Here is a 22,185-nt window from a genome sequence, read left to right as displayed (position 1 = left end):
ATAATGAATTATTAATACATATATTTGTAAATAGAGTATTTTATAATATTATATAAGCACGTCCAGACTCTACGGTAGCGCATACAGAAAAAGGAAATTGCGTTTTACAAACTTTCAGTATTGACAACTATGAACACTGAAAGCCAAAGTTGTACAATTTTAAGTTCATATCATAAATGATTTTCGTTTTCTAACAAATCTATATATGTATATAATATAAGTATAAGTATATTAAATTGCTTGGATTTCGATCCTCTAGTTGACGTTTTACACCTTAAAGTATTTCCCTGGCTTTGATGTGTACAACGTTCGGTTACACTGAAACCTAGCCCCTTCTTACTTTTCACATTTCGCAGCTATGTATAAAGCGCTACAGAGCTCGTATCTGGCAATACTATACATCTTTAAAGGTATTGACATAACCTACAAAACGACGCTATGCTTAATTAGTTTGGATATTGCGTTGAACAGTTATAGACGTGTAAGCATGGAGTTCACTAACGCCGAAGTTTACACTATATTGAAGGCAAACCCGCTAGAGAAACGTTCCGTAAGATTAATGGTGTGTTAGAGGATGGTACTGTATCCCTTCGAACTGCAGAGGAATGGCTTCGACGATTCAGAGCAGGTGGAAACGACACCATGGATAAGCCAGCCGGAAGACCTGTGTTAGTCACCAAACCATTTTAAGCCATCTACAGAAGGCTGGGTACACAAAAAAACTTTATGTTTGGGTACCGCATGATACCGATATGCTGCTGAAATGAAACGGTCTTGATCCATTTTTAAATCGAATGGTGGCTGGCGAAATGGACAATACGAAGCGAAAACGGTCGTGGTCGAAGGCCGATGAATCCTCCCAAACAGTAGCCAAGCCGGGATTGACCAGGAAGGTTTTGCTGTGTGTTTGGTGGGATTGGAAGGAAATCATCCACTATGAGCTGCTCCCATATGGTCAGACGCTTAATTCTACCATCTACTGCGAACAACTGGACCGCTTGAAGCAGGCGATCGACCAGAAGCGTCCAGAATTGGCCAACAGGAAGGGTGTAGTGTTCCACCAGGACAACACCAGACCACACACTTTGTTGATGACTCGTCAGAAACTACGCGAGCTCGGATGAAAGGTTTTATCGCATCCACCATATAGCCGGGACATAGCGCCAAGTGATTATCCCCTGTTCCTGTCCATGACGAACGCCCTTATTGGTGTAAAGTTGAACTCAAAAGAGAGTTCTTCGCATATAGGAGGGGGGGCTTTTACGAGGGGAGTATTATAAAATTCGACAGATTATCGAACGAAACGGCGCATATTTGAACTAAATCTGAACACTTTTTATAAAGCATTGCATAGCGGAAAAGAGAGATTTTACAACATTATATAAAGGTCCCAGATCATCTAGTTAATGTTTACCTCATATGGTTCATATATAACCCTTTAGTTGACTTTATATCCATTCACTTTGCGAGAGAATTGTGGGAGTATAAAATGTTAGGTTGTACCCAAACTCAGCCGCTTCTTTCATATTAATATTTTTTTCTTAAATGCAAAGATATTGTTTAAAACCTTCAAGATGGCTGGAGAAAAGTTGAAAACGTTATGAATGTTTTTCAACCTATCTTATGGACATTTTACATATAACTTGGAACTTAGCTACCTTCATAATTTTGAAACTAATGCACCGATTGTTTTGAAAATTTTAGTACTCTTTCTGTAGGAATTTATGAGGAGCACTCCAATTCAACGTTTTCTGAACACTTTTCATTTGATATCGTACATTTTATATATTAAGTTTTCTAAGAAGTTTGTAACACTTTTCTTCACAAAAAGCTGATAATTTGGCGAAATCAACAATATCGGACAACTATAACGAATAGCTGCCATACAAACTGAAGTATTGAAATCATAGATTTATATGGTAAAGTTTTTTGTTTGCCAGGATAGTTTCACGAAATTTTAAAAGAAATTGTCAGACCACTGTACTATAGTGCTTCCATACAAACTGACTGATCAAAATCAATATTATTTTTACTTTGCTAAAATAAATATAAGTTCGGTTTCTGACAAAAAATCATAAAACAGGAGTGCTTTACGACTGCTCTCGGATAGAATAGTTAGTCATAAAGCTGAGTAAGATTAGTCTCAATTTATTTCTTTTCACTTCATAACTCTGCACGAAATCATATTTCAGAGTTCAAGTATGTCTGATCCTAAATCCGGTTTACCAATTTTTGCCTCTTGCCTATTATTCACACCGCAACATTTCATCACTTACGCATTAATCGTCCACTATTACCATCTGTTTCGTAGTTCATGCACTTTAAGCGGAAAATTATCAATCAGTACACCTTTATACGGCTCTTTATCACTTGGCCATAACTTTTTCCACACTAACAACACCTCTTGCCTGCGCACGTATGTATGATTGTGTTAATGTGTACACAAGCAGTCCTGTCTTCCCAGCTGCATTTATGCATAAGCTTTTACTCGTATTGTTCACCCAGATCGGGCAACTTAGCCAAACGATAATTAAAAGTTTCGCCAAACAACTTAATTGGCCTGCCTGAATGAACGTGTGTGTTTATATGTGGGCGCATGAATCGTAAGTGTGCTCGTTGAAAAGTTTTGCTAATTGTTCTACCCCACGAGCATATTACCATTCAAATGGATTGCAACTGCTTTTGTTCATGCCACTTTGTCACGACGCCCTTCTGTGCTCCTCGCAGTTTACATTTACACCCGCATTCACGTTTTAGTTTGGTAAGATTGTGGCTGGCGCGTTGTTGAGCGACATCATCTGAACCCGTGAAGCGGCGTTGTTGGTGCGCAAAAGCGGAAGCAAGGAGGTTGACTTAATTGATCATTGGTTGATGTTGGAAGCATGTACAGTAAATAGAAAAATTAAATTTCTCAGTAACAATTTGGCAAAATTTACAACTGAAGACTCTGTTAACCTTATTAAGAACCTGTCGATTCACAATGTCCTTGACGAGTTTGTAAGACTTAGTATAATATTACGAAGTGTATGTATATTAAATTCACCTTATAGGCCACTCACACTTTTAGTTAAAACGAAAAAGCAGTTGTTGAGATGAGCTCCAGTCACCCGAACTAATTCAACTCAAGGGCATCACCGATCAGTGAATACAATCTCCACATCGACATGTTTATTAGAAAACAAACAGGGCATCACTGACCAGTGAATACAACACTCTCCACATCAACGCGTTAACCAAACGGTTTTTGTTCCAGTTTTCATCTTATACCAACGAGAAGGTGACGCTGTGCTTTTTTTCGTTCTACACAGTTCGAGAAGTCACGTTAGCCGCTACACACGCGCCCGCACCGTCTTTTTTAAAAACCATTGTTGAACTTTGTAATTTTGGCATCCTCCGGTCTTTTTATATAAATAATCGAGCCAACGGCGTTTGTAACATTTCATTTTTTCCTATAACTTGCGTTTTACACCAAAATCATAATCTGATTAAATTGATAAGTGCTTATGTGAAGTAATCGAAGCAATACCAGTTTATCCAACGGCGTTTGTAACATTTCATTTTTTCCTATAACTCTTGCGTTAAAAATTGTTAAACAACACCGAAGTTGTGAGATAGTTCTAAGTGAGCCGATCTAGTGCGTTGATTGAAATGTACTTCTAAAAAATTCTGTATCTCAATATTCCACTTTACCTATATACAATAATATTAAGTGTATTTTTGCTAAATAAATAAGTAAAAATTATATTTGAATGTACATGAAACATAAAAAATTATATATACACCTATGCATACATGAACAATATTAGTTTGTGCCTTTTTCGCTAATTCAATAAAAAAGTTAAATAAACAAGCAAATTCAAATTTACTCGAATCTGTGCCCGTAAGAGAAATTGACGTATTATAACTAAAGGTAAAGTGCGGCGCTTAGTGAAGATTCAATCATTCGTGAAACTGAAAAGTAAATAGTAATATATACGTCCTTTTACATTTATTTACAATTGTTAATAACTGATAAGTAAACATGGTCCTTCGAGGAAAAAAGAACGGCACTATGGCGGAAAATTAAAATAAAAACGTTTAAAAAGTGAATAGTGGAAATTCTTGGCGTACGGTAAAACGAATTAAAATCAAAGCGGTTCAAAAATAGTGGAAATTCTTGGCGTACGGTAAAACGAATTAAAATCAAAGCGGTTCAAAAATAGTGGAAATTCTTGGCGTGCGGTAAAACAAATTAAAATAAAAACGTTTAAAAAGTGAATAGGGGAAATTCTTGGCGTGCGGTAAAACAAATTAAACCCAAAACGGTTAAAAAGTGAATAGTGGAAATACATACATATACATAGATAAAACAGTTACAACTTTTACACAGAAGATAAAGATTTTCGGAAAGGTGCCGTGACCAACTTAACACAAAAACACATATATTATTCAATCTAAAAAAAAAAAAAAAAAAAAACCGACAAGTGATTCGGCTGATAGCGCGGCGTGTAGCAGATTTCCACATAAATTTGTGTACTTATTTTTCTGCAAAGGCAAACAGAAGCAGTTAATTAGTTTTTACAAATACGTAGAAAACGAAAACGTATTGCAACAAATTTTTATTTTACGAAGTGGAAACATAAAGAGTCACATATACAGTGCATACAGATTACAACAACATTTTTTAATAAATTCCAAAGCAAATGAAAATGGTGTAAATGTGAAGTGAAAGAATATAACAAAAAGCAACAAAGCAAAAGCAGTGAAGATTTTGTATGTGACTAGTTTCTCCAATGTTTTCTGCCCCCTTACCTATTATTGGTGTTGGAAAATAATTATCGATATTAATGTGAAATAACCCTGCAAGACGGGTAGCTGTTAGCAAACGTGGAAATATTGATACTATACGATCAAAAAACAAACGGGCGTGCAACCAACATATAATGGAAAGAAACTCAATCTAAACGGGCGCGGAAAAAGAAAAAAAAAAACAGTAAAATAAAAATAAAAATAAATAATAAAAGTAATTAAATACATCAAACAACAAATACACCGGACCCAACCTGCGAAGACAAGAGGAGGACATCAACCCCTATATGGAAACATTTACACCCCCCAAAGTGAGTCGTATCGATTCCTACTAGTATCTTAGCACTTTATATATGTATGTATGTATATGTATGTTTGAAGCCCATATTGGCAATACTAGTTCAAAGTATTTCAAAGCGGTTGTGTAAAACAAAAAAAAAAAAAGAGATACACAGATGTATACATACCGACTAAATACACAAAATAAAATCAAACATACATAGTTATTCTATATACATACCTTACCATATATTACAAGTACATATATTTAACAAAATATAAATAAAAATTTATAGTAACATATATTTGGGGTACTCACAACCCGTCGTAAAGCATCAAAAAAATCGTAAAATTATACAGTTTTACACTGGTTTAAAAAAAAAAAAAAAAATTTTGTTGGGTTTCATACCAAAATGAGTTCACACATTTACAATTCTCGATGATATGTTTTCGAATCATTATAACTTATAACTCTAGGAGACTTGTGAAAACCCTAATTATCGATACAAAAAATTTTGACATCTATACGTACATACAATTATTATATATATATATATACATAGATAAATAAATAAATATTTTCATACGTACTAATCTGTACATGCTCACATAGTACGTACTTTATTCAAAGTGACCGCTTTAACGAGTACACAAACAGGGACAGTCAGAAAAGTCCGCATATATATAATATATAAAGTTTAAAACCAAACTGCATACAACCGCTTAAACGCTAAATCTGAAAAACGCGTATTTTATTACTTTCAACAGAAATTAAAGCTCTTATCGACGCGAAAGCGCTTTACGGTTCTCTAAATTTATTCGTTTGCTTTAAATCAGAATATTGTATATATATACACATATTACCATTTTTCATCTAAATGAACACAGATTCAAAGGAATCTAAGGCTCATCAATTTCTAAAAATACCAAAAATGATTTCGGATGAAAAAAGTCCATGTACACCGGCAGAAGCTACACGCTCGAAGCAAGGTGCTACAAAACAAAAACGGGGTAAAGACGTCTCGTACGCTAAATTTTTATCAGAGAGTGACAGCTTAATACGATACTGCACTCGATTCTCATCTTCGCCGATTCTAGATAATTCTGAATCGGTACTAGAAATCAAGAATCAAAACCTTGACAATTTTTGGACACGTCTCCAAGCGGCCTATGACGCCATTGTAGAAACGGATGATTCGGATCTTCCGGAAAATTTCAAAACCTCGGCTTACTCCAAATATGAAAATTGTCTTGACCAATATGAAGAGACAAAAGCCATGATCTCTGATCAATTAAAATTAACAAGGTCAATCGCACCAAATCCACAACTGAGAGTAGAGTTACCACAAACACAGGCCCAAGAGGCAAGTTCAGGTATTCACCTCAAAGTGCCAGCATGTGACACAGAAATTTTTCATGGGGGTTATGAACAATGGCCGTCCTTCCGGGACATGTTCACCGCCGTTTACATAAACCACCCAAAGTTATCTAATGCACAAAAATTGTATCACCTCCGATACAAAACAAAAGGTCAAGCAGGCGTCATAGTAAAACAGTTCGCTCTTAATGACAACAATTTCAATTTAGCTTGGGAAGCTTTAAAAGAACGATACGAGAATGAAAGAATACTGGTCGACAGACAAGTGACCATATTAATGAATTTACCAAAAATTCAGAGAGAAACAAGTGAAGAATTCATAAAACTTCAATCCACTGTTTCGAATTGTTTGTCGGTTCTAACGACACAAAAAATTCCCACTGACAATTGGGACCCCATACTGGTAAACATATGCTCCGCGGCATTACCAGAAAAATCGTTGCTTTTGTGGGAGCAATCGCTCTCCTCGCGAAGAAAGTGCCCAACGTGGCAACAGATGAAAGATTTCCTAACTACCCAATATGAAATCGCGGAACGGGTAGATAAAAAAATGGTCAGAACTAAAAACGTTCAACATGACCTAAATCGCAGCTTCATGCGACCCCAAGCTAATAACAACAACAATTTAAATCGTAGTTTTTTCAAAACGCAATCGTTCACTTCCGAACAAAACAATCATACGTCATGCGAACTATGCACAGGAGGGCATAAACTCAAATCTTGCGATAAGTTTAAAAAATTGAATATTAATGAAAGGAACAACTTTGTCAGATCAAAAAGACTCTGCACAAATTGTTTGTCCCATTCTCACAATCTAAATAATTGCGAAAGCAAATTCAATTGCGTATATTGCCACAAAAGGCATCACTCAATGTTGCACTTCAATAATTTCTCCAAAACACCCCAAACTAGCGCTTTCCCAAAAAGAGCCACGGGTTTAGTTGCAACCGCAACTCCCGAATCTCAAAATTCCGAAGTATGCCAAGAAACCCCTTGCTGCTCAAAGGCGGTAAAAACTCAAACGCTACACAGCGAAAATCAAAGTAGGGTACTACTACCCACAGCAGTCGTCTCCATCGAGCATCGAGGAGAACTGTTTAAGCTCAGAGCCCTAATAGACCAAGGATCACAACGATCTTTCATAGCGTCTAGGGCACAAAATAGGCTAAAACTGCCAACAAAACAAGCCAACTTTGAAATTACGGGAATGGGCGGACGAGTAGTACAAAACTCAAGTAAAATCTGTCCCATTACCCTAATTTCCCCCCAAGCGGATAAGCGCATTCAAGCAGATGCAATAGTCTTACCGCGACTAACCAATATGTTACCAAGCTATCACGTAAATAGCAAGCAATGGCACACGGTTACACACCTAAAGCTAGCAGATCCCAACTGCAACACCCCCGCTCAAATAGACCTTCTATTAGGCAGCGATCTCATATCGCAAATTATACTAGAGGGTGTTGAGAAAATTTCTAAAACACTACTGGCGCAAAATACCATTTTCGGATGGGTCCTAAGTGGACTAGTTGCGGAACCAGTCACAGCAATGACAACTCAAGTTGAGGAAATCTCAAACGAGTACCTCAATTCACAATTGAGAAAGTTTTGGGAGTTAGAAGAACTCCCCTCCATTTCAATTACAACACCAGAAGATCAGTATTGTGAAGACTTTTACAAAGCCACAACTACTCGATCAGCTAATGGTCGGTATGTCGTCCGACTACCACTAAGACAACAATTTCCAGACACACTCGCCTTAGGTCACTCTCGCACCTCTGCAATGCAGCAGTTTCTAAGTATGGAAAAAAACCTACTTCGAAAAGGGGAGCTAAAACAAGATTATGATGGTGTCTTGGAAGAATATCTTCATTTAAATCACATGGAGGAAGTAAGCCCATGTGAAAAAATCATAAGAGGCAAATATTACTCTTTCTACTTGCCACATCATGCAGTAGTAAAGCCCGAGAAAAAAACAACCAAAGTTCGAGTTGTCTTCAATGCCTCAAGAACCACTAGCTCGGGGAACTCCCTAAACGATATCCTGTTTACGGGACCCACGCTCCAACCTGATTTAATGCTGCTTATTCTAAACTGGCGTAGTTTCAAATACGTATTCAACGGGGACGTCGAAAAAATGTATAGACAAATAGTCGTACATAAAGACGATCAAGATTTTCAGCGCATTATTTTCCGAAAATCCCCCAATAGTCCACTTCGCGACTTCAAGTTAAAAACAGTTACCTTTGGCGTAAACTGTGCCCCATATCTAGCCATCCGTACACTCCACGAACTGGCAGAAGACACAAAGTCAGAATTTCCTCTGGCAACAAAAATCTTAAAAACACAAACGTATGTAGACGATATTCTGTCTGGGAGCCACAGCCTCTCACAAGCATACGAGTCCTTATCACAAGTGACAAAGGCCTTCAACACAGCAGGGTTCCCCCTAAAAAAGATTACGGCAAATCACCCAAATATATTAAAAGACATACCAAAAGAAAATGTGTTGGATACTAATTTCCTCATATTCGAAGAGGAAAGTACCACAAAAACGCTAGGCATCCAATGGAATGCGGTATCGGACCAGTTTTCCTATACGAGTCCATATCCGCATTATCCGCCGTTACAAAACGCCAAATTCTCTCTTCTGTGGCAAAACTTTTTGACCCCGCAGGATGGCTTTCGCCAATTATGATACAAGCCAAAATCCTGATACAAGAACTATGGCTAGATGGTACCGACTGGGACGAGCAAGTAAAACCACTTCGTCTAGAAAAGTGGTCCCAGTTCGCGAGTAATCTGAACGACATCTCGCAGATACAAATTCCACGGTGGGTAAACTATTATCCCGAATACAAAGTGGAATTACATGGCTTCTGTGACGCCTCTGAAAAGGCATATTGTGCCACCATATATGTGCGCACACAAAGCGATACCGCAACCACAAGCCACTTATTAGTGGCAAAAGCAAAAGTTGCGCCTCTAAAAACGGTAAGTCTACCACGACTTGAACTATGCGGTGCCCTGCTACTAGCAAAACTAGTTTCCATGGTGCAGACCCACTTAGACATGGCAAAATACAAGCTATATCTCTGGTCTGATTCCGAAATAGTCCTAGCCTGGTTGGAAAAACCCCCACATGCGTGGAAAACATATATTTCCAACAGAACGTCTCAAATACTTGACCTAGTAGGAGCAGCCACTTGGCGACACGTAGCCAGTGCTGACAATCCTGCCGATCTAGGTACAAGAGGGTGCAAACCCCTGCACCTGGCCACCACCACGCTCTGGTGGAATGGCCCTCGATGGCTAGCAGAATCTTCCGATTCTTGGCCACAATCGCCGCTGCGCAACATAATTGCGCCCGAGAGTCGAAAAATCCACACCTACTACACAATCTTGGAGGATAATGACCTCCTTGAACGATTTTCATCGTTCCCCCGAGCCCTCAGAGTCGTCGCCTATATGCTCCAGTTCATAGAGCGACTTAAACATAAACTGAAAGGAGCAACTTACCCCCAATGCGATACATTGACGCACCAAGCCTTACAAAAGGCAAAGGTCGCTCTTATCGCATCAACTCAAACGCGCTACTTCAGCCGCGACATAGCATCACTAAGAGAATCGAAGCCGATTGATAAAAAAAGCTCCCTCTTAGTGCTAACCCCGTTCCTAGACACGAAAGGGCTGCTTCGGGCCAATGGTCGGCTTGCCAATTCAAGCCTAACATACAACGAGCGCCACCCTATAATAATACCTGAGAAATCTCCATTTGCCACATTATTCCTACATTACATCCACATATTAATGCTACACGCCGAAAACCGTCTCATGCAGCATGTGGTACGACAGGAATATTACATTCCACGTTTGAAGCCCCAAATCAAGAAATGCATTTTCAGGTGCAAAATCTGCACTATGCATAAACAGAAAATGCGAACACAGATTATGGCAGCACTTCCACCGGAACGCTGCAACTTTGCTCCGCCTTTTACCACTACAGGTGTAGATTTTGCTGGTCCTTTCCAGATAAAGGCTTCCATGCTAAGATCTCCTACCCTCATGAAAGGCTATGTGGCTGTTTTTGTCTGTTTCACAACAAAAGCAGTACACCTGGAGCTATGTACTAATCTGACCAGGGAGGCTTTTCTTGCCGCATTTGCTCGCTTCGTCGCAAGACGTGGCTTTCCTTCAAAAATCATGAGCGATAATGGCAAAACATTTATTGGCGCCCAAAGAGCTACCGAGAAACAGTTTGTGGAGTTCATGAAACAAGTCTCACCTGACATTGTTCAAAAATACGCCCCTCAAGGTATAAACTGGCAATTCATCCCCCCAAGCGCTCCTCATATGGGTGGTTTATGGGAATCAGCGGTAAAGAGCTTTAAATCTCATTTCAAGAAGCTCGCTGGCAACCTCAAATTCAATTATGAAGAATTCACGACATTGTTAACCAGAATCGAAGCCGTTCTCAACTCACGGCCTCTCGCTGTACTCTCGCAAGACCCCTCCGACTTTGCTGCCCTTACCCCAGGGCATTTTCTTAAAGGAGCGCCCATTCTGGCCACACCTGAGCCAGGCGTGGAGTCGCTTTCCTTATTAAACCGATGGGAACGAATTAAAATTCTCCATCATAATTTTAGCCGACGATGGAAAGAAGAGTATTTAAAAGACCTTCACAAGAGGTATAAATGGAAAATCCCAGAACGGGCTCCAATGCTTGGAGATTGTGTCCTAATTCACGACGATTGTCTCCCCCCCACAGAATGGCGGCTTGGCCGCATAGAGAAACTTCACTACGGTTCTGACGGTCACATCCGGGTGGTTGATCTCCGTACGCAAAACGGAACGCTAACCCGGCCGCTTGTAAAATTATGTTTCTTACCAACTGCCGCCACTTACGAAAACGCAAGTAATAACCCTGCCTAAACTGATCCGAAAGTTCGGGAAAAAGACAATAAATTAATAATCTCATTAAGAAAACAAAAAAAAAAAAATGATTACAATAAGCCTCAAGCCGTAAGACAAACGTAGACCTACATATATATCGCAACCCCATAGACGGACGATCATTTAGTCATGCGCCCTCACGTGGCATCCTGTTCATGCACGCTTACCGGCAATCAACTTATAACCATTACGATTTTCTCTTTCCACAGATCGATATGGATACACCGGTAACCCCCACGCCAACTCTCCGGTCGGCTGTTACTGTGCCTCGCTCCGGAACTGTCCCCGTAGCAGCGCCCCGAACCAACACGGCAGCAAGGGCGCCAACCGTGGCACGAAGCTCAACACGCGCATCACCGACGCCGGCGCCCCCGAAACCGCAACGCACCAGATGTCCGCTCTGTTGCCGCTCTCATAGGCTGCAGCATTGCTCTATTTTCAAGGGGATGTTACCCGTACAACGCCAGAAGGTGGCACAGGCACATGGCCATTGTTTAAACTGCTTGGCCCAGTCACACGCCACGCTGGAATGCGAATCCGATACTTTGTGCCGGTTGTGTGCAAGACCGCATCATACGTTACTCCACCGGAACGCCGGACATCCTGGCTCACCAACTGTACTCCGCCGCCGTACGGCCCCCCGACGATCGCAGCCTAACCGTGTGGCACGGCAACCAGAAGCGGGTTGGTCCTGGCGCCCCCTCAATACGACCTCCACGCGCAGCCAAATAAGGCCACAACCTCACCGCCCCACCGGCCTGAGCGGCGTTGTAGCTACGTTACAGGCACTACAGCGTCTACTCGCCTAGGGGGGGCAGGATGTTGAGATGAGCTCCAGTCACCCGAACTAATTCAACTCAAGGGCATCACCGATCAGTGAATACAACACTCTCCACATCGACATGTTTATTAGAAAAAAAACAGGGCATCACTGACCAGTGAATACAACACTCTCCACATCAACGCGTTAACCAAACGGTTTTTGTTCCAGTTTTCATCTTATACCAACGAGAAGGTGACGCTGTGCTTTTTTTCGTTCTACACAGTTCGAGAAGTCACGTTAGCCGCTACACACGCGCCCGCACCGTCTTTTTAAAAACCATTTTTGAACTTTGTAATTTTGGCATCCTCCGGTCTTTTTATATAAATAATCGAGTCGTTCGGCGTTTGTAACATTTCATTTTTACCTACAACTTGCGTTTTACACCAAATCATAATTTGACTAAATTTATAAGTGCTTATGTGAAGTAATCGAAGCAATACCCGTTTATCCAACGGCGTTTGTAACATTTCATTTTTTCCTATAACTCTTGCGTTAAAAATTGTTAAACAACACCGAAGTTGTGAGATAGTTCTAAGTGAGCCGATCTAGTGCGTTGATTGAAATGTATTTCTAAAAAATTCTGTATCTCAATATTCCACTTTACCTATATACAATAATATTAAGTGTATTTTTGCTAAATAAATAAGTAAAAATTATATTTGAATGTACATGAAACATAAAAAATTATAAATATATACACCTATGCATACATGAACAATATTAGTTTGTGCCTTTTTCGCTAATTCAATAAAAAAGTTAAATAAACAAGCAAATTCAAATTTACTCGAATCTGTGCCCGTAAGAGAAATTGACGTATTATAACTAAAGGTAAAGTGCGGCGCTTAGTGAAGATTCAATAATTCGTGAAACTGAAAAGTAAATAGTAATATATACGTCCTTTTACATTTATTTACAATTGTTAATAACTGATAAGTAAACAGCAGTAGATTCCAAAGAATCGTTATAAACTTTTATTTTTTATAAAATGCACTTCAAAAATGGATAACAAATGTGTTTTAAAATTTAAGTTAAAGGTTATATATATGTATGTATGTTATATTCTTCTTCTTCTTAATTGGCGTAGACACCGCTTACGCGATTATAGTCGAGTTAACAACTGCACGCCAGTCGTTTCTTCTTTTCGCAACGTGGCGCCAATTGGATATTCCAAGCGAAGCCAGGTCCTTCTCCACTTGGTCCTTCCAACGGAGTGGAGGTCTTCCTCTTCCTCTGCTTCCCGCGGCGGGTACTGCGTCGAATACTTTCAGAGCTGGAGTGTTTTCATACATCCGGACAACATGACCTAGCCAGCGTAGCCGCTGTCTTTTAATTCGCTGAACTATGTCAATGTCGTCGTATATCTCGTACAGCTCATCGTTCCATCGAATGCGATATTCGCCATGGCCAACGCGCATGTATGTATGTTATATGTACATGTACAAAATTAGCAGAAGTGATTATAAATTGCAAACAGTAGTTTTTAGAAAACGTTAAATATATCCAGGCGGGTTAGCTGCGAAAAGGAACCGGGCTGCTGCGATGCTGCGAAAAGCAGAGGTGTATACCGATCGACGTCGTATTGACAAAAGGTGCGCGAGATCTTTTCTCTTTCCCTTTTGTTCTAGTTGGAATGCTGGATGGTGTCGTTGTGTTTGGGTGCATGTGCGTGTATGTGTGTTAATGTGTAGTGTTCTCTCGCGTGATGAGGTGAATGGTTGATTCTGTGTGGTGAACTGATGTAAATGTGATGCGACGTCGCTACTCATTTAGCTATCCCGGCCCCCTAGGCGAGTATTTAGCCTAGAAACCGCTGTAGCTGCTGTAGCGTAGCTACAACGCTGCTGAGACCTGTTGACCGGAGGGATTGCGGCCTAAGCTGATGGCGCCGTGTTGATGTTGCCCGGTTTTGGCGCTAGGGACGGGATTCTGCTGGAGATTCTGCCATCACAGGAGTTCTTTGAGAACGATTGACGTTTCCACTGGTGCGAGGAGCCGGTGGTCGCCCGGAGTGGCATCTGGTAGTGCGGTGCAGCAGCGTATGATAAGCCCGCACACAGATTTGGCAATGGTTATGGGATGGGCACTCCTAAGTTGCGTGGGAAGTTGCCAGGCAATACCCGTGCGCCTGTGCCACCTGCTGGCGTTGCATCCGCGGCATGCCTTTAAAGATAGCGCAGTGCAATAGCCGAGCCGGGCGGCGACATAGTGGACAACGAATTCGTTGCAGATCCGCTGGTAATGCGGGTGATGCTGGCGTGCTTTGACACGGAGCCGTTGTCGCGGTGGAGCCTGTCGTTGTCCGAGGCGCTGCCAGTGCATTGTTGTTCCGGGGTGCTGCAATTGGGGCAGCTTCAGAGCGAGGGGCGGAAACTGCCGAACGCATGGTTGACGTTGACGATGATGACATATCCACGTCAATATTAATTTGTGAGAGAAATGATGATATTAGTAATATATTGTGAAATTTTCAATAATATGGACTTTTGTGCACAATATGTGGCATGAATAGAATGCCATTTTTTTATCAGACATTTATGTTAGGTCTTTTGTGTCGTTTTATATTATTCGAGGTTTCGATTTGGTAAGCGGTTTATATGTTTTATCGATTTATTGATTTATTAACATTGCGGTTTCGGTTTTATGTTTCCTCATCTTCGGCGGTTGGTAGAAAGCATAATTTGACGAGCGGTCTGGTTAGCGTTCCGGTTTGAGTGCGGAGATCATGACCGTCGGAACCGTAATGAAGTTGTTTTATGCGGCCGTCTTGTATAAGGACATCTCCAAGCTTTGGCGCCTTTTCTTGAGTTTTCCACTGGTATCTCTTGTGAAGGTCCTTTATGTAGTCTTCCTTCCATCGGCGGCTGAAATCATGATGGAGGATTTTAATTCGCTTCCATCTGTTTAATAAGGATAGCAACTCCACGCCTGGCTCAGGTATAGCCAGAATGGGTGCTTCTTTGAGAAAATGCCCTGGGGTTAAGGCTGTTAAGTCGGAGGGATCTTGCGAGAATGGTGAGATAGGTCTAGAGTTTAGTACGGCTTCGATATGAGCGAGTAATGTAGTAAACTCCTCATAATTGAATTTATGGTTACCAGCCGTTTACTTTAAATGAGACTTAAAGCTCTTTACTGCTGATTCCCAGAGTCCGCCCATGTGAGGAGAACATGAGGGTATGAATTGCCAATCGATCCCTTGGGGTGCATATTTTTTGACAATTTAGGGGGATACTTCTTTCATGAATTGTAAAAACTCCTTTTTCGTGGCTCTTTGAGCTCCGACAAAGTTTTTTCCATTTTCGTTCATAGTTTTTAAAGGAAATCCGCGTCATCCGACAAAGCGGGCAAATGCTGCAAGAAAAACCGCAGTAGTCAGATCCGAACAAAGCTCGAGGAGTACTGCCTTTGTTGTAAAACATACAAAGACAGCCACATACCTTTTTCTAAATGAGGAAGACTTTAGCATCGAGGCCTTTATCTGGAAAGCTGCAGAAAAATCAACCCCAGTGATGGTAAAGGGTAAAGCATAGTTGCAGCGTTCAGTTGGTAGGGCTGCCATGATCTGCGTACGCATCTTGTGCTGGTACATAGTACACTGTTTACACATGAAAATGGTTCTTTTAATCTGTGACTTTAGTCGCGGTATATAGAACTGTTGTCGGACCATTTGTTGCATCAAGCGGTGCTCACCATGCAGTGTAAGCTGATGGAGATATATTAGAAATAAGTAGATACAACGGGATTTCTCTGGGATAATGATGGGATGTCGTTCGTTGTAACTAAGGCTGGAGTTGGCTGGTCTTCCATTTGCCCATAGTAATCCCTTAGCCTCCAGGAATGGGTTTAACACGAGAAGAGAGCTTCCCTTTTCGATAGGTAGCTTTTCAAACAACTTTGACTTCTCTTTGCTGAAATAGCGAGTTTGTGTATACAAGATTAGACTGACCTTGGCATGTTGCAAGTCGGAATATGTTAGTCTTTTGATATTCTTTGTACCTTTTGTTTAAGATTATGGATGAATTTGAGCATATAAGCGACAACCCTTAGTGCTCGAGGAAATGATGAAAATCTTTGGAGAATATCATCCTCTTCTGGAGTGATATGAAAATTTTCTATTTTCCAACTTTCCGGAGCTCCGCGGAGGTATGATATTCCGAGCAGGAGACTTTGGCCAGAATTCTTGTAATTCTGTTAGCCATGTGGGACCGTTCCACCAGAGTGTAGTGCTGGTGAGGTGAAGTGGTGGTTGTCCCAAGATCCGCTGGGTTATCTGCACTTGCAACATGTTGCCATTTTGCTGAGCCAACTAAGTCTAAGATTTGTGATATGCGATTCGATGTATATGTCTTCCAAGTATAGGGTGGTTTTTCCAACCATGCTAGAACTATTTCTGAGTCTGACAAGAGATACATTTTGTGATCGTTTAATTTTAGATGGGTTTGAACTATCGAAATTAATTTTACTAACAGAAGAGCACCACTTAGTTCAAGCCGTGGCAAGCTTAGTGTCTTCAATGGTGCAACTTTGGCTTTGACTACCAAGAGAAGTGAAGTTATTTCGCTATCATACTGAGTGCGTATGTAGACTGTTGCGCAATAAGCCTTTTCAGAGGCATCACAGAAACCGTGTAATTCTGCAATATTGTTAGGGGTGAAATTTACCCATCGAGGGATTCGAATTTCTGATATAGTATGTAGAATGTTAGCAAATTGAACTCATTTTGTTAAAGTACAGGTTTTACCTGTTGAGAATGAATGAGAATTTTAGCTTGAATGATTATTGGCGAAAGCCATAATTCGGGGTCGAAAAGTTTTGCCACCGAGGAAAGGATTTGTCGTTTTGTAACGGCGGACATTGCAGATATTGACTCAATTGTATATGAAAATTGATCTGTTATCGTATTCCATTGAATCCCTAGTGTTATACTAGCCTTTTCGAATTTAAGGAAGTCAGTATCTAATAAGTCTTCCTTTTTTATATCTTTGATTATTTCGGGATGATTTGATGTTATTGTCTTTAGGGGAAAACCTGCTGAATTTAGTGCGTTGATCACTTGAGATAACGATTATTGGTTATTGGTATACTGTGACTCCCTGATAAAATGTCATCCACATATGTTTGAGTTTGCAACACAGAAGTTGCTAAAGGTAAACTTGTTTCACACCGTTTCACCTGTTTTAAATTTGTAGTCGCTAATTGGACTATTAATTGAATTGCGGAAGACTATGCGTTGGAAATCTTGGTCATTTCCATGCACCAGAATTTGCCTATTAATTTTCTCAACATCCCCGTTAAAAACGTATTTAAACATGCGCTAATTTAGTATTAGCAACATGAGATCAGGTTGTAATGTTGGCCCTGTGTATAATACGAGGTGTGTTTATAAAGTATCGCGAATCGTAACTGACAGTTTTCTTCGATTGCAGGGGCGTGGTGCATCATGAGTTCTTGCCCCAGGGAAGAACGGTCAATAAGGAATATTACCTGCAAGTTATGCGCAATTTGCGCGAAGCAATCCGCCAGAAACGCCCGGATTTGTGGAAGAACAAAAATTGGCTTTTGCACCACGATAAGGCCCCTGCTCACACATCGTTGCTTGTCTGCGACTTTTTAACCAAAAACAACACACTAATCATGCCGCAGCCACCGTATTTCCCAGATCTGGCCCCCTGTATTTTTCTTGTTCCCTAAACTGAAGAGGCCCATAAAAGGACGACGTTACGCTTCTCTTGACGAGATAAAGACGGCATCGAAGGAGGAGCTGAAGAAGATAAAAAAAAGATTTTTTGAAGTGCTTCGAAGATTGGAAAAACCGTTGGCACAAGTGTATAATATCTTATGGGGATTACTTTAAAGGGGACAAAATAGATATTCATGAATAAATAAATAATTTTTGAAAAAACACAAAATTCGCGATACTTTTTGAACACACCCCGTACATCATTGAATGATTTGCCTGAGCTCATACACTTTGAGGCATTGAACACCACTCGTACTTTCGTTGTGATTTTATCTGGTCTTATTACCCCATTATGTGGAAGGTAAAAAAATAAATATCTACCTTTGGATATTTTTTCATATGGTACATATTGAGGTCAATATATTCGTCTATCACATTATCATAAGCTGATTTTAGCTAATTTTTCTTCGTCAGGCTTTTTTCCATGCTTAGGAATTGCTGGACTGCTGAGATTCTAGAGTGGCCTAGAGCTATAGTTTCTGGAAAGGTAGATTGAATGGCAGTCGCACAACATAACGACCAGGTTCGTTTCTTGTTGTTGTGGACTGGTAACACAAGTCTACATCAAAATTGCCTTCTACATGAAAATATACTATATTGATTGTATTTCACTCGTTGAACATAAATATACAAGTTAAAATTCATAATTATCTCTTATTGTGCATTTATGCCTTATAAATATAATAGAGGGTAGCGCGACAGATTTATCACATTAATGATGATAACTCAAAATATTTAGTGATTACCCGCGGAAATGTTTGCTACATTTGTGGTAACGTGACCTTTACTAACCAAAGATGCTCAATAACACAACGTTTAGAAACTGCTTACTTTCATTATTTTGGAATTAAAATTAAAAACCAAGACAAATCGTGGGTCCCACATTTTAGTTGCACAACTTGCTCCACAAATCTGATTAAGTCGCTAAACAAAAAGAAACGTTCATTGCCTTTTGGTGTACCAATGATGTGGAGGGAACCTACCAATCATGCGAATGACTGTTACTTTTGCTTGACTCCACCCATCCAGCACGGTATATCACGAAAAAAGAAACGAAGCGTAGTATACCCTGACGTAGCCTCTGTATCGCGACCTGTACTACATGGAATCGATTTACCTGTTCCTCGACCTCCCGAAGAATACCAGCAAGATTCTGAAGAAGCGATTAGTTCAATGGAAGTTGACTACAATGAGCCTACAACCTCACAGTCGCCACATTTTGTGCGTGACAATATTTTTTGTGACGAACCTCATAGAATTTCGCAAGATGAACTCAGCGACCTTATGCGAGATTTAAATTTGCCAAAAGATAAAAGGGAATTACTAGGATTGAGACTTAAGCAATGGAATTTGTTTCAACCGAATGTCAAAATCAGTTTATACAGATATCGTCAGAAGAACTTGATGCCCTGTTTCAAATCCGAAAACCAGCTTGCATTCTGTAATAACGTAAATGGCTTGATGAACGCTTTGAACATTAAATACCATCCACTGGAATGCCGGCTGTTCATAGACTCCTCAAAATTAAGTTTAAAAGCTGTTCTTCTCCATAATGGTAACACACAACCATCGATTCCGTTATGCCACGCTGTGCATACTAAAGAAACATACGAAAATATGAAGTTAATTTTAGATGCCATATCATACTCAGAGCACGAATGGCAGATTTGTAGTGATCTAAAAGTCATAGCAATGGTGTTGGGTTTACAAATGGGCTATACCAAGTACTGTTGTTTTTTGTGCGAGTGGAATAGTCGGGCTAGATCTTTACATTACATAAAAAAATATTGGAATGCTAGACTAAGCATGAATCCTGGAGAAAAGAACGTCCAGCACCTCCTCTAGTTAATTCCCAAAAAATTCTTCTACCACCTTTACATTTCAAATTGGGACTAATGAGAAGCTATGTGAAGGCTCTCAACAAGGATGGACCAGCATTCAAATACCTGCGAAGTAAATTTCCAGGTATAAGTGACGCCAAAATTAAAGAGGGAATCTTTATCGGACCTCAAATAAGAGAGATTCTAAAGGACCAAAACTTTGATTCAGTTTTACAGGGCTTTAAAAAAGAAGCATGGGAATCTTTTAGAGCAGTCGTTCATGGTTTTTTGGGCAATAAGATAAATGAAAATTATGTTGAACTTGTGAACAATCTCCTTCAAAAGTATCAACAGTTGGGTTGCAATATGTCCCTAAAAAATTCTTCACTCTCATCTTGATTTTTTCCTTTCTAACTGCGGTGATGTAAGTGACGAACATGGTGAACGATTACACCAAGATATCTCGACAATGGAAAAGAGATACCAGGGCCGATGGGATGCGTCAATGTTAGCGGACTACTGCTGGAATTTGAATAGAGATACCCCTAACAGTGATTACAAAAGACAAACGAAAAACAAGAGAAAATCTTGTTTAAATACGTTATTTTTTTAAATTGAAATATTTCCAATTTTATATAAGTAAAAAGCAAAAAATAATAGTAAATAATTATTATAGTTTTTTTTTATAAAATGTTTTGTACTTTAACGTGTTACTAAAAGCCAAATTTTGTATATTAGGTATATTTCCAAAATAAGAGCTAATTCAAAAAACATATTCTTGTTTTCCTATTCAGTAACCTCAAAGCAATATAAAAATAAAGTATTCAATTGAAAGGCACACAAAAAGTTGCATTTTGTAGACCAGTGTAATAGGCTTCGCATGCCTGGTCTTCTTCTGAAAGTTTGGTAATCTGGGGTACTTCTTCTACTTGCCAGAATTTTTTAAGTTTATTATTTAAATATTCGTTTGTGATGTCTTTCACTTGTGTTATGAAAGAATTTATTTTTTCAGGGACTTGGCCACTTATAATCCACCCAAAGATTTTGGGCTAACAATTTTTTGGAGATTTTCTCTATAGTTTCAAGAATTATTTGAGATATTAAGTCACTGCCTAATAATATGTCGATTTGTGATGGGGTATGACAGTTGGGATCTGCTAATTTGAGAGGTGAGCATTTTTCCCAGTGTATTTTATTTACTTCATAGCTTGAAAGCAAAATTGGTAAGTTGCGGTAGAACGATGGCTTGTGCATCTATTCGTATATCCGCATTTGGAGAAGCTATGGTGATTGGGCATATTTTATTAGAATTTTGAATAATTCTTCCCCCATTCCCGAAATATGGAAATTGGAATGTTTTATTGGCAATTTTAGCCGATTTTGAACCTTTAATGATATAAAGGTTTTTTGTGAGCTTTGATCTATTAACGCTCTTAGTTTGAATAAATCACCTCTATGTTCAATGGTGATGACCGCAGTGGGTAAAAGAATTTTGCTTTCATTTTCTGAATGAAGCGCTTGAATTTTTGCTGCTTTAGAGCAACATGGTTGTTCTTCCCTTTTTTCGGGATTAGAGGTTTCGGGATTACTTGAAGTAGTTGTAACGACTAACCCCGTGGTTTTTGAAATGGATTTTTCTTCATATTTTGAAAATTGGTAACATGAAGCAATGATTGATGCCTTCGTTGACAGTGTACACAATTAAATTTGCTTTCACAGTCTTTTGTCATATGGAAATTCGACAGACAGTTTAAGCAAAGTTTGTGTTGACGGACCAGATTGTTTCTATCTGAAACGGATAATTTTTTGAATCTCTCGCAAGATCTTAATTTATGACCTCCCTTACAGAGTTCACACAATGATTGCCATTGACTACTTTGATTTGACACGAATGTGTGACTTTTATTAACGTGTCTATTATATTGTATGTTATTACTGGCTTGGGGTTTGAACAAGGTTTTGCTTGAGCCATTTTGATGACTTTTTGGCTTTATAGTTTTTTTGTCTATTCGCTCAGCTATCCCGTATTCATCTGTTGCCAGGTGGGCATTATTTTTCTTTCCACTAGTGAGTGTTCCCATCGTAGTAATGCAGCATCAGGCAGTGTTTCTGCGCAAATGGTTACTATAATAGGATCCCACGATTCTGTGGAGATATTTTGTGTTTTTAACACTGATTAACAATTGGTCACTGTGGAGTATAAGTTTTGAAATTCCTGGCTAGTTTCTTGTTAGATTTTTGGCAAATGCAATAAAGTTTTTATTGGGTTTTCTATCATAACCCTTTCATTTTTGCACCTTTCGACAAGTGCTTCCCAAGCCAGTTTAAAATTTTCGTAATTTTAGCTTCTGCAGGTGTGCTTTGCTTATCATCGTCAGCCATTTTTGGAATGGTAAGAAATTGGCCT

At 39.5% G+C, this 22,185-nt stretch overlaps 1 protein-coding gene across 1 annotated transcript; it reads left to right on the top strand.

The window, feature by feature from the left end:
- The first annotated feature begins 4,961 nt into the window (after positions 1–4,961).
- On the top strand, positions 4,962–12,352 carry LOC125777383 (uncharacterized). The gene is made up of 2 exons (XM_049452148.1): positions 4,962–5,099; positions 11,608–12,352. Exons 1-2 carry the CDS (start codon positions 5,076–5,078, stop codon positions 12,205–12,207), a joined length of 624 nt encoding a protein of 207 aa, XP_049308105.1. The 5' UTR covers positions 4,962–5,075; the 3' UTR covers positions 12,208–12,352.
- Positions 12,353–22,185: the final 9,833 nt, after the last annotated feature.

This window comes from Bactrocera dorsalis, chromosome 3 (assembly GCF_023373825.1).
Source record: "Bactrocera dorsalis isolate Fly_Bdor chromosome 3, ASM2337382v1, whole genome shotgun sequence".
In the NCBI taxonomy this organism is placed as follows: domain Eukaryota; kingdom Metazoa; phylum Arthropoda; class Insecta; order Diptera; family Tephritidae; genus Bactrocera; species Bactrocera dorsalis.
The sequence above is the reverse complement of the archived record's forward strand: the minus strand, read 5'-3'. Positions and strand labels throughout refer to the sequence as shown.

Bases quoted from the DNA above. Each gene is read 5' to 3' on its own strand.
- LOC125777383 (XM_049452148.1), top strand. From the start codon at position 5,076: ATGGAAACATTTACACCCCCCAAA. The intron at 5,100-11,607 runs GTGAGTCGTATC...CTCTTTCCACAG, and splicing joins AAACATTTACACCCCCCAAA to ATCGATATGGATACACCGGT.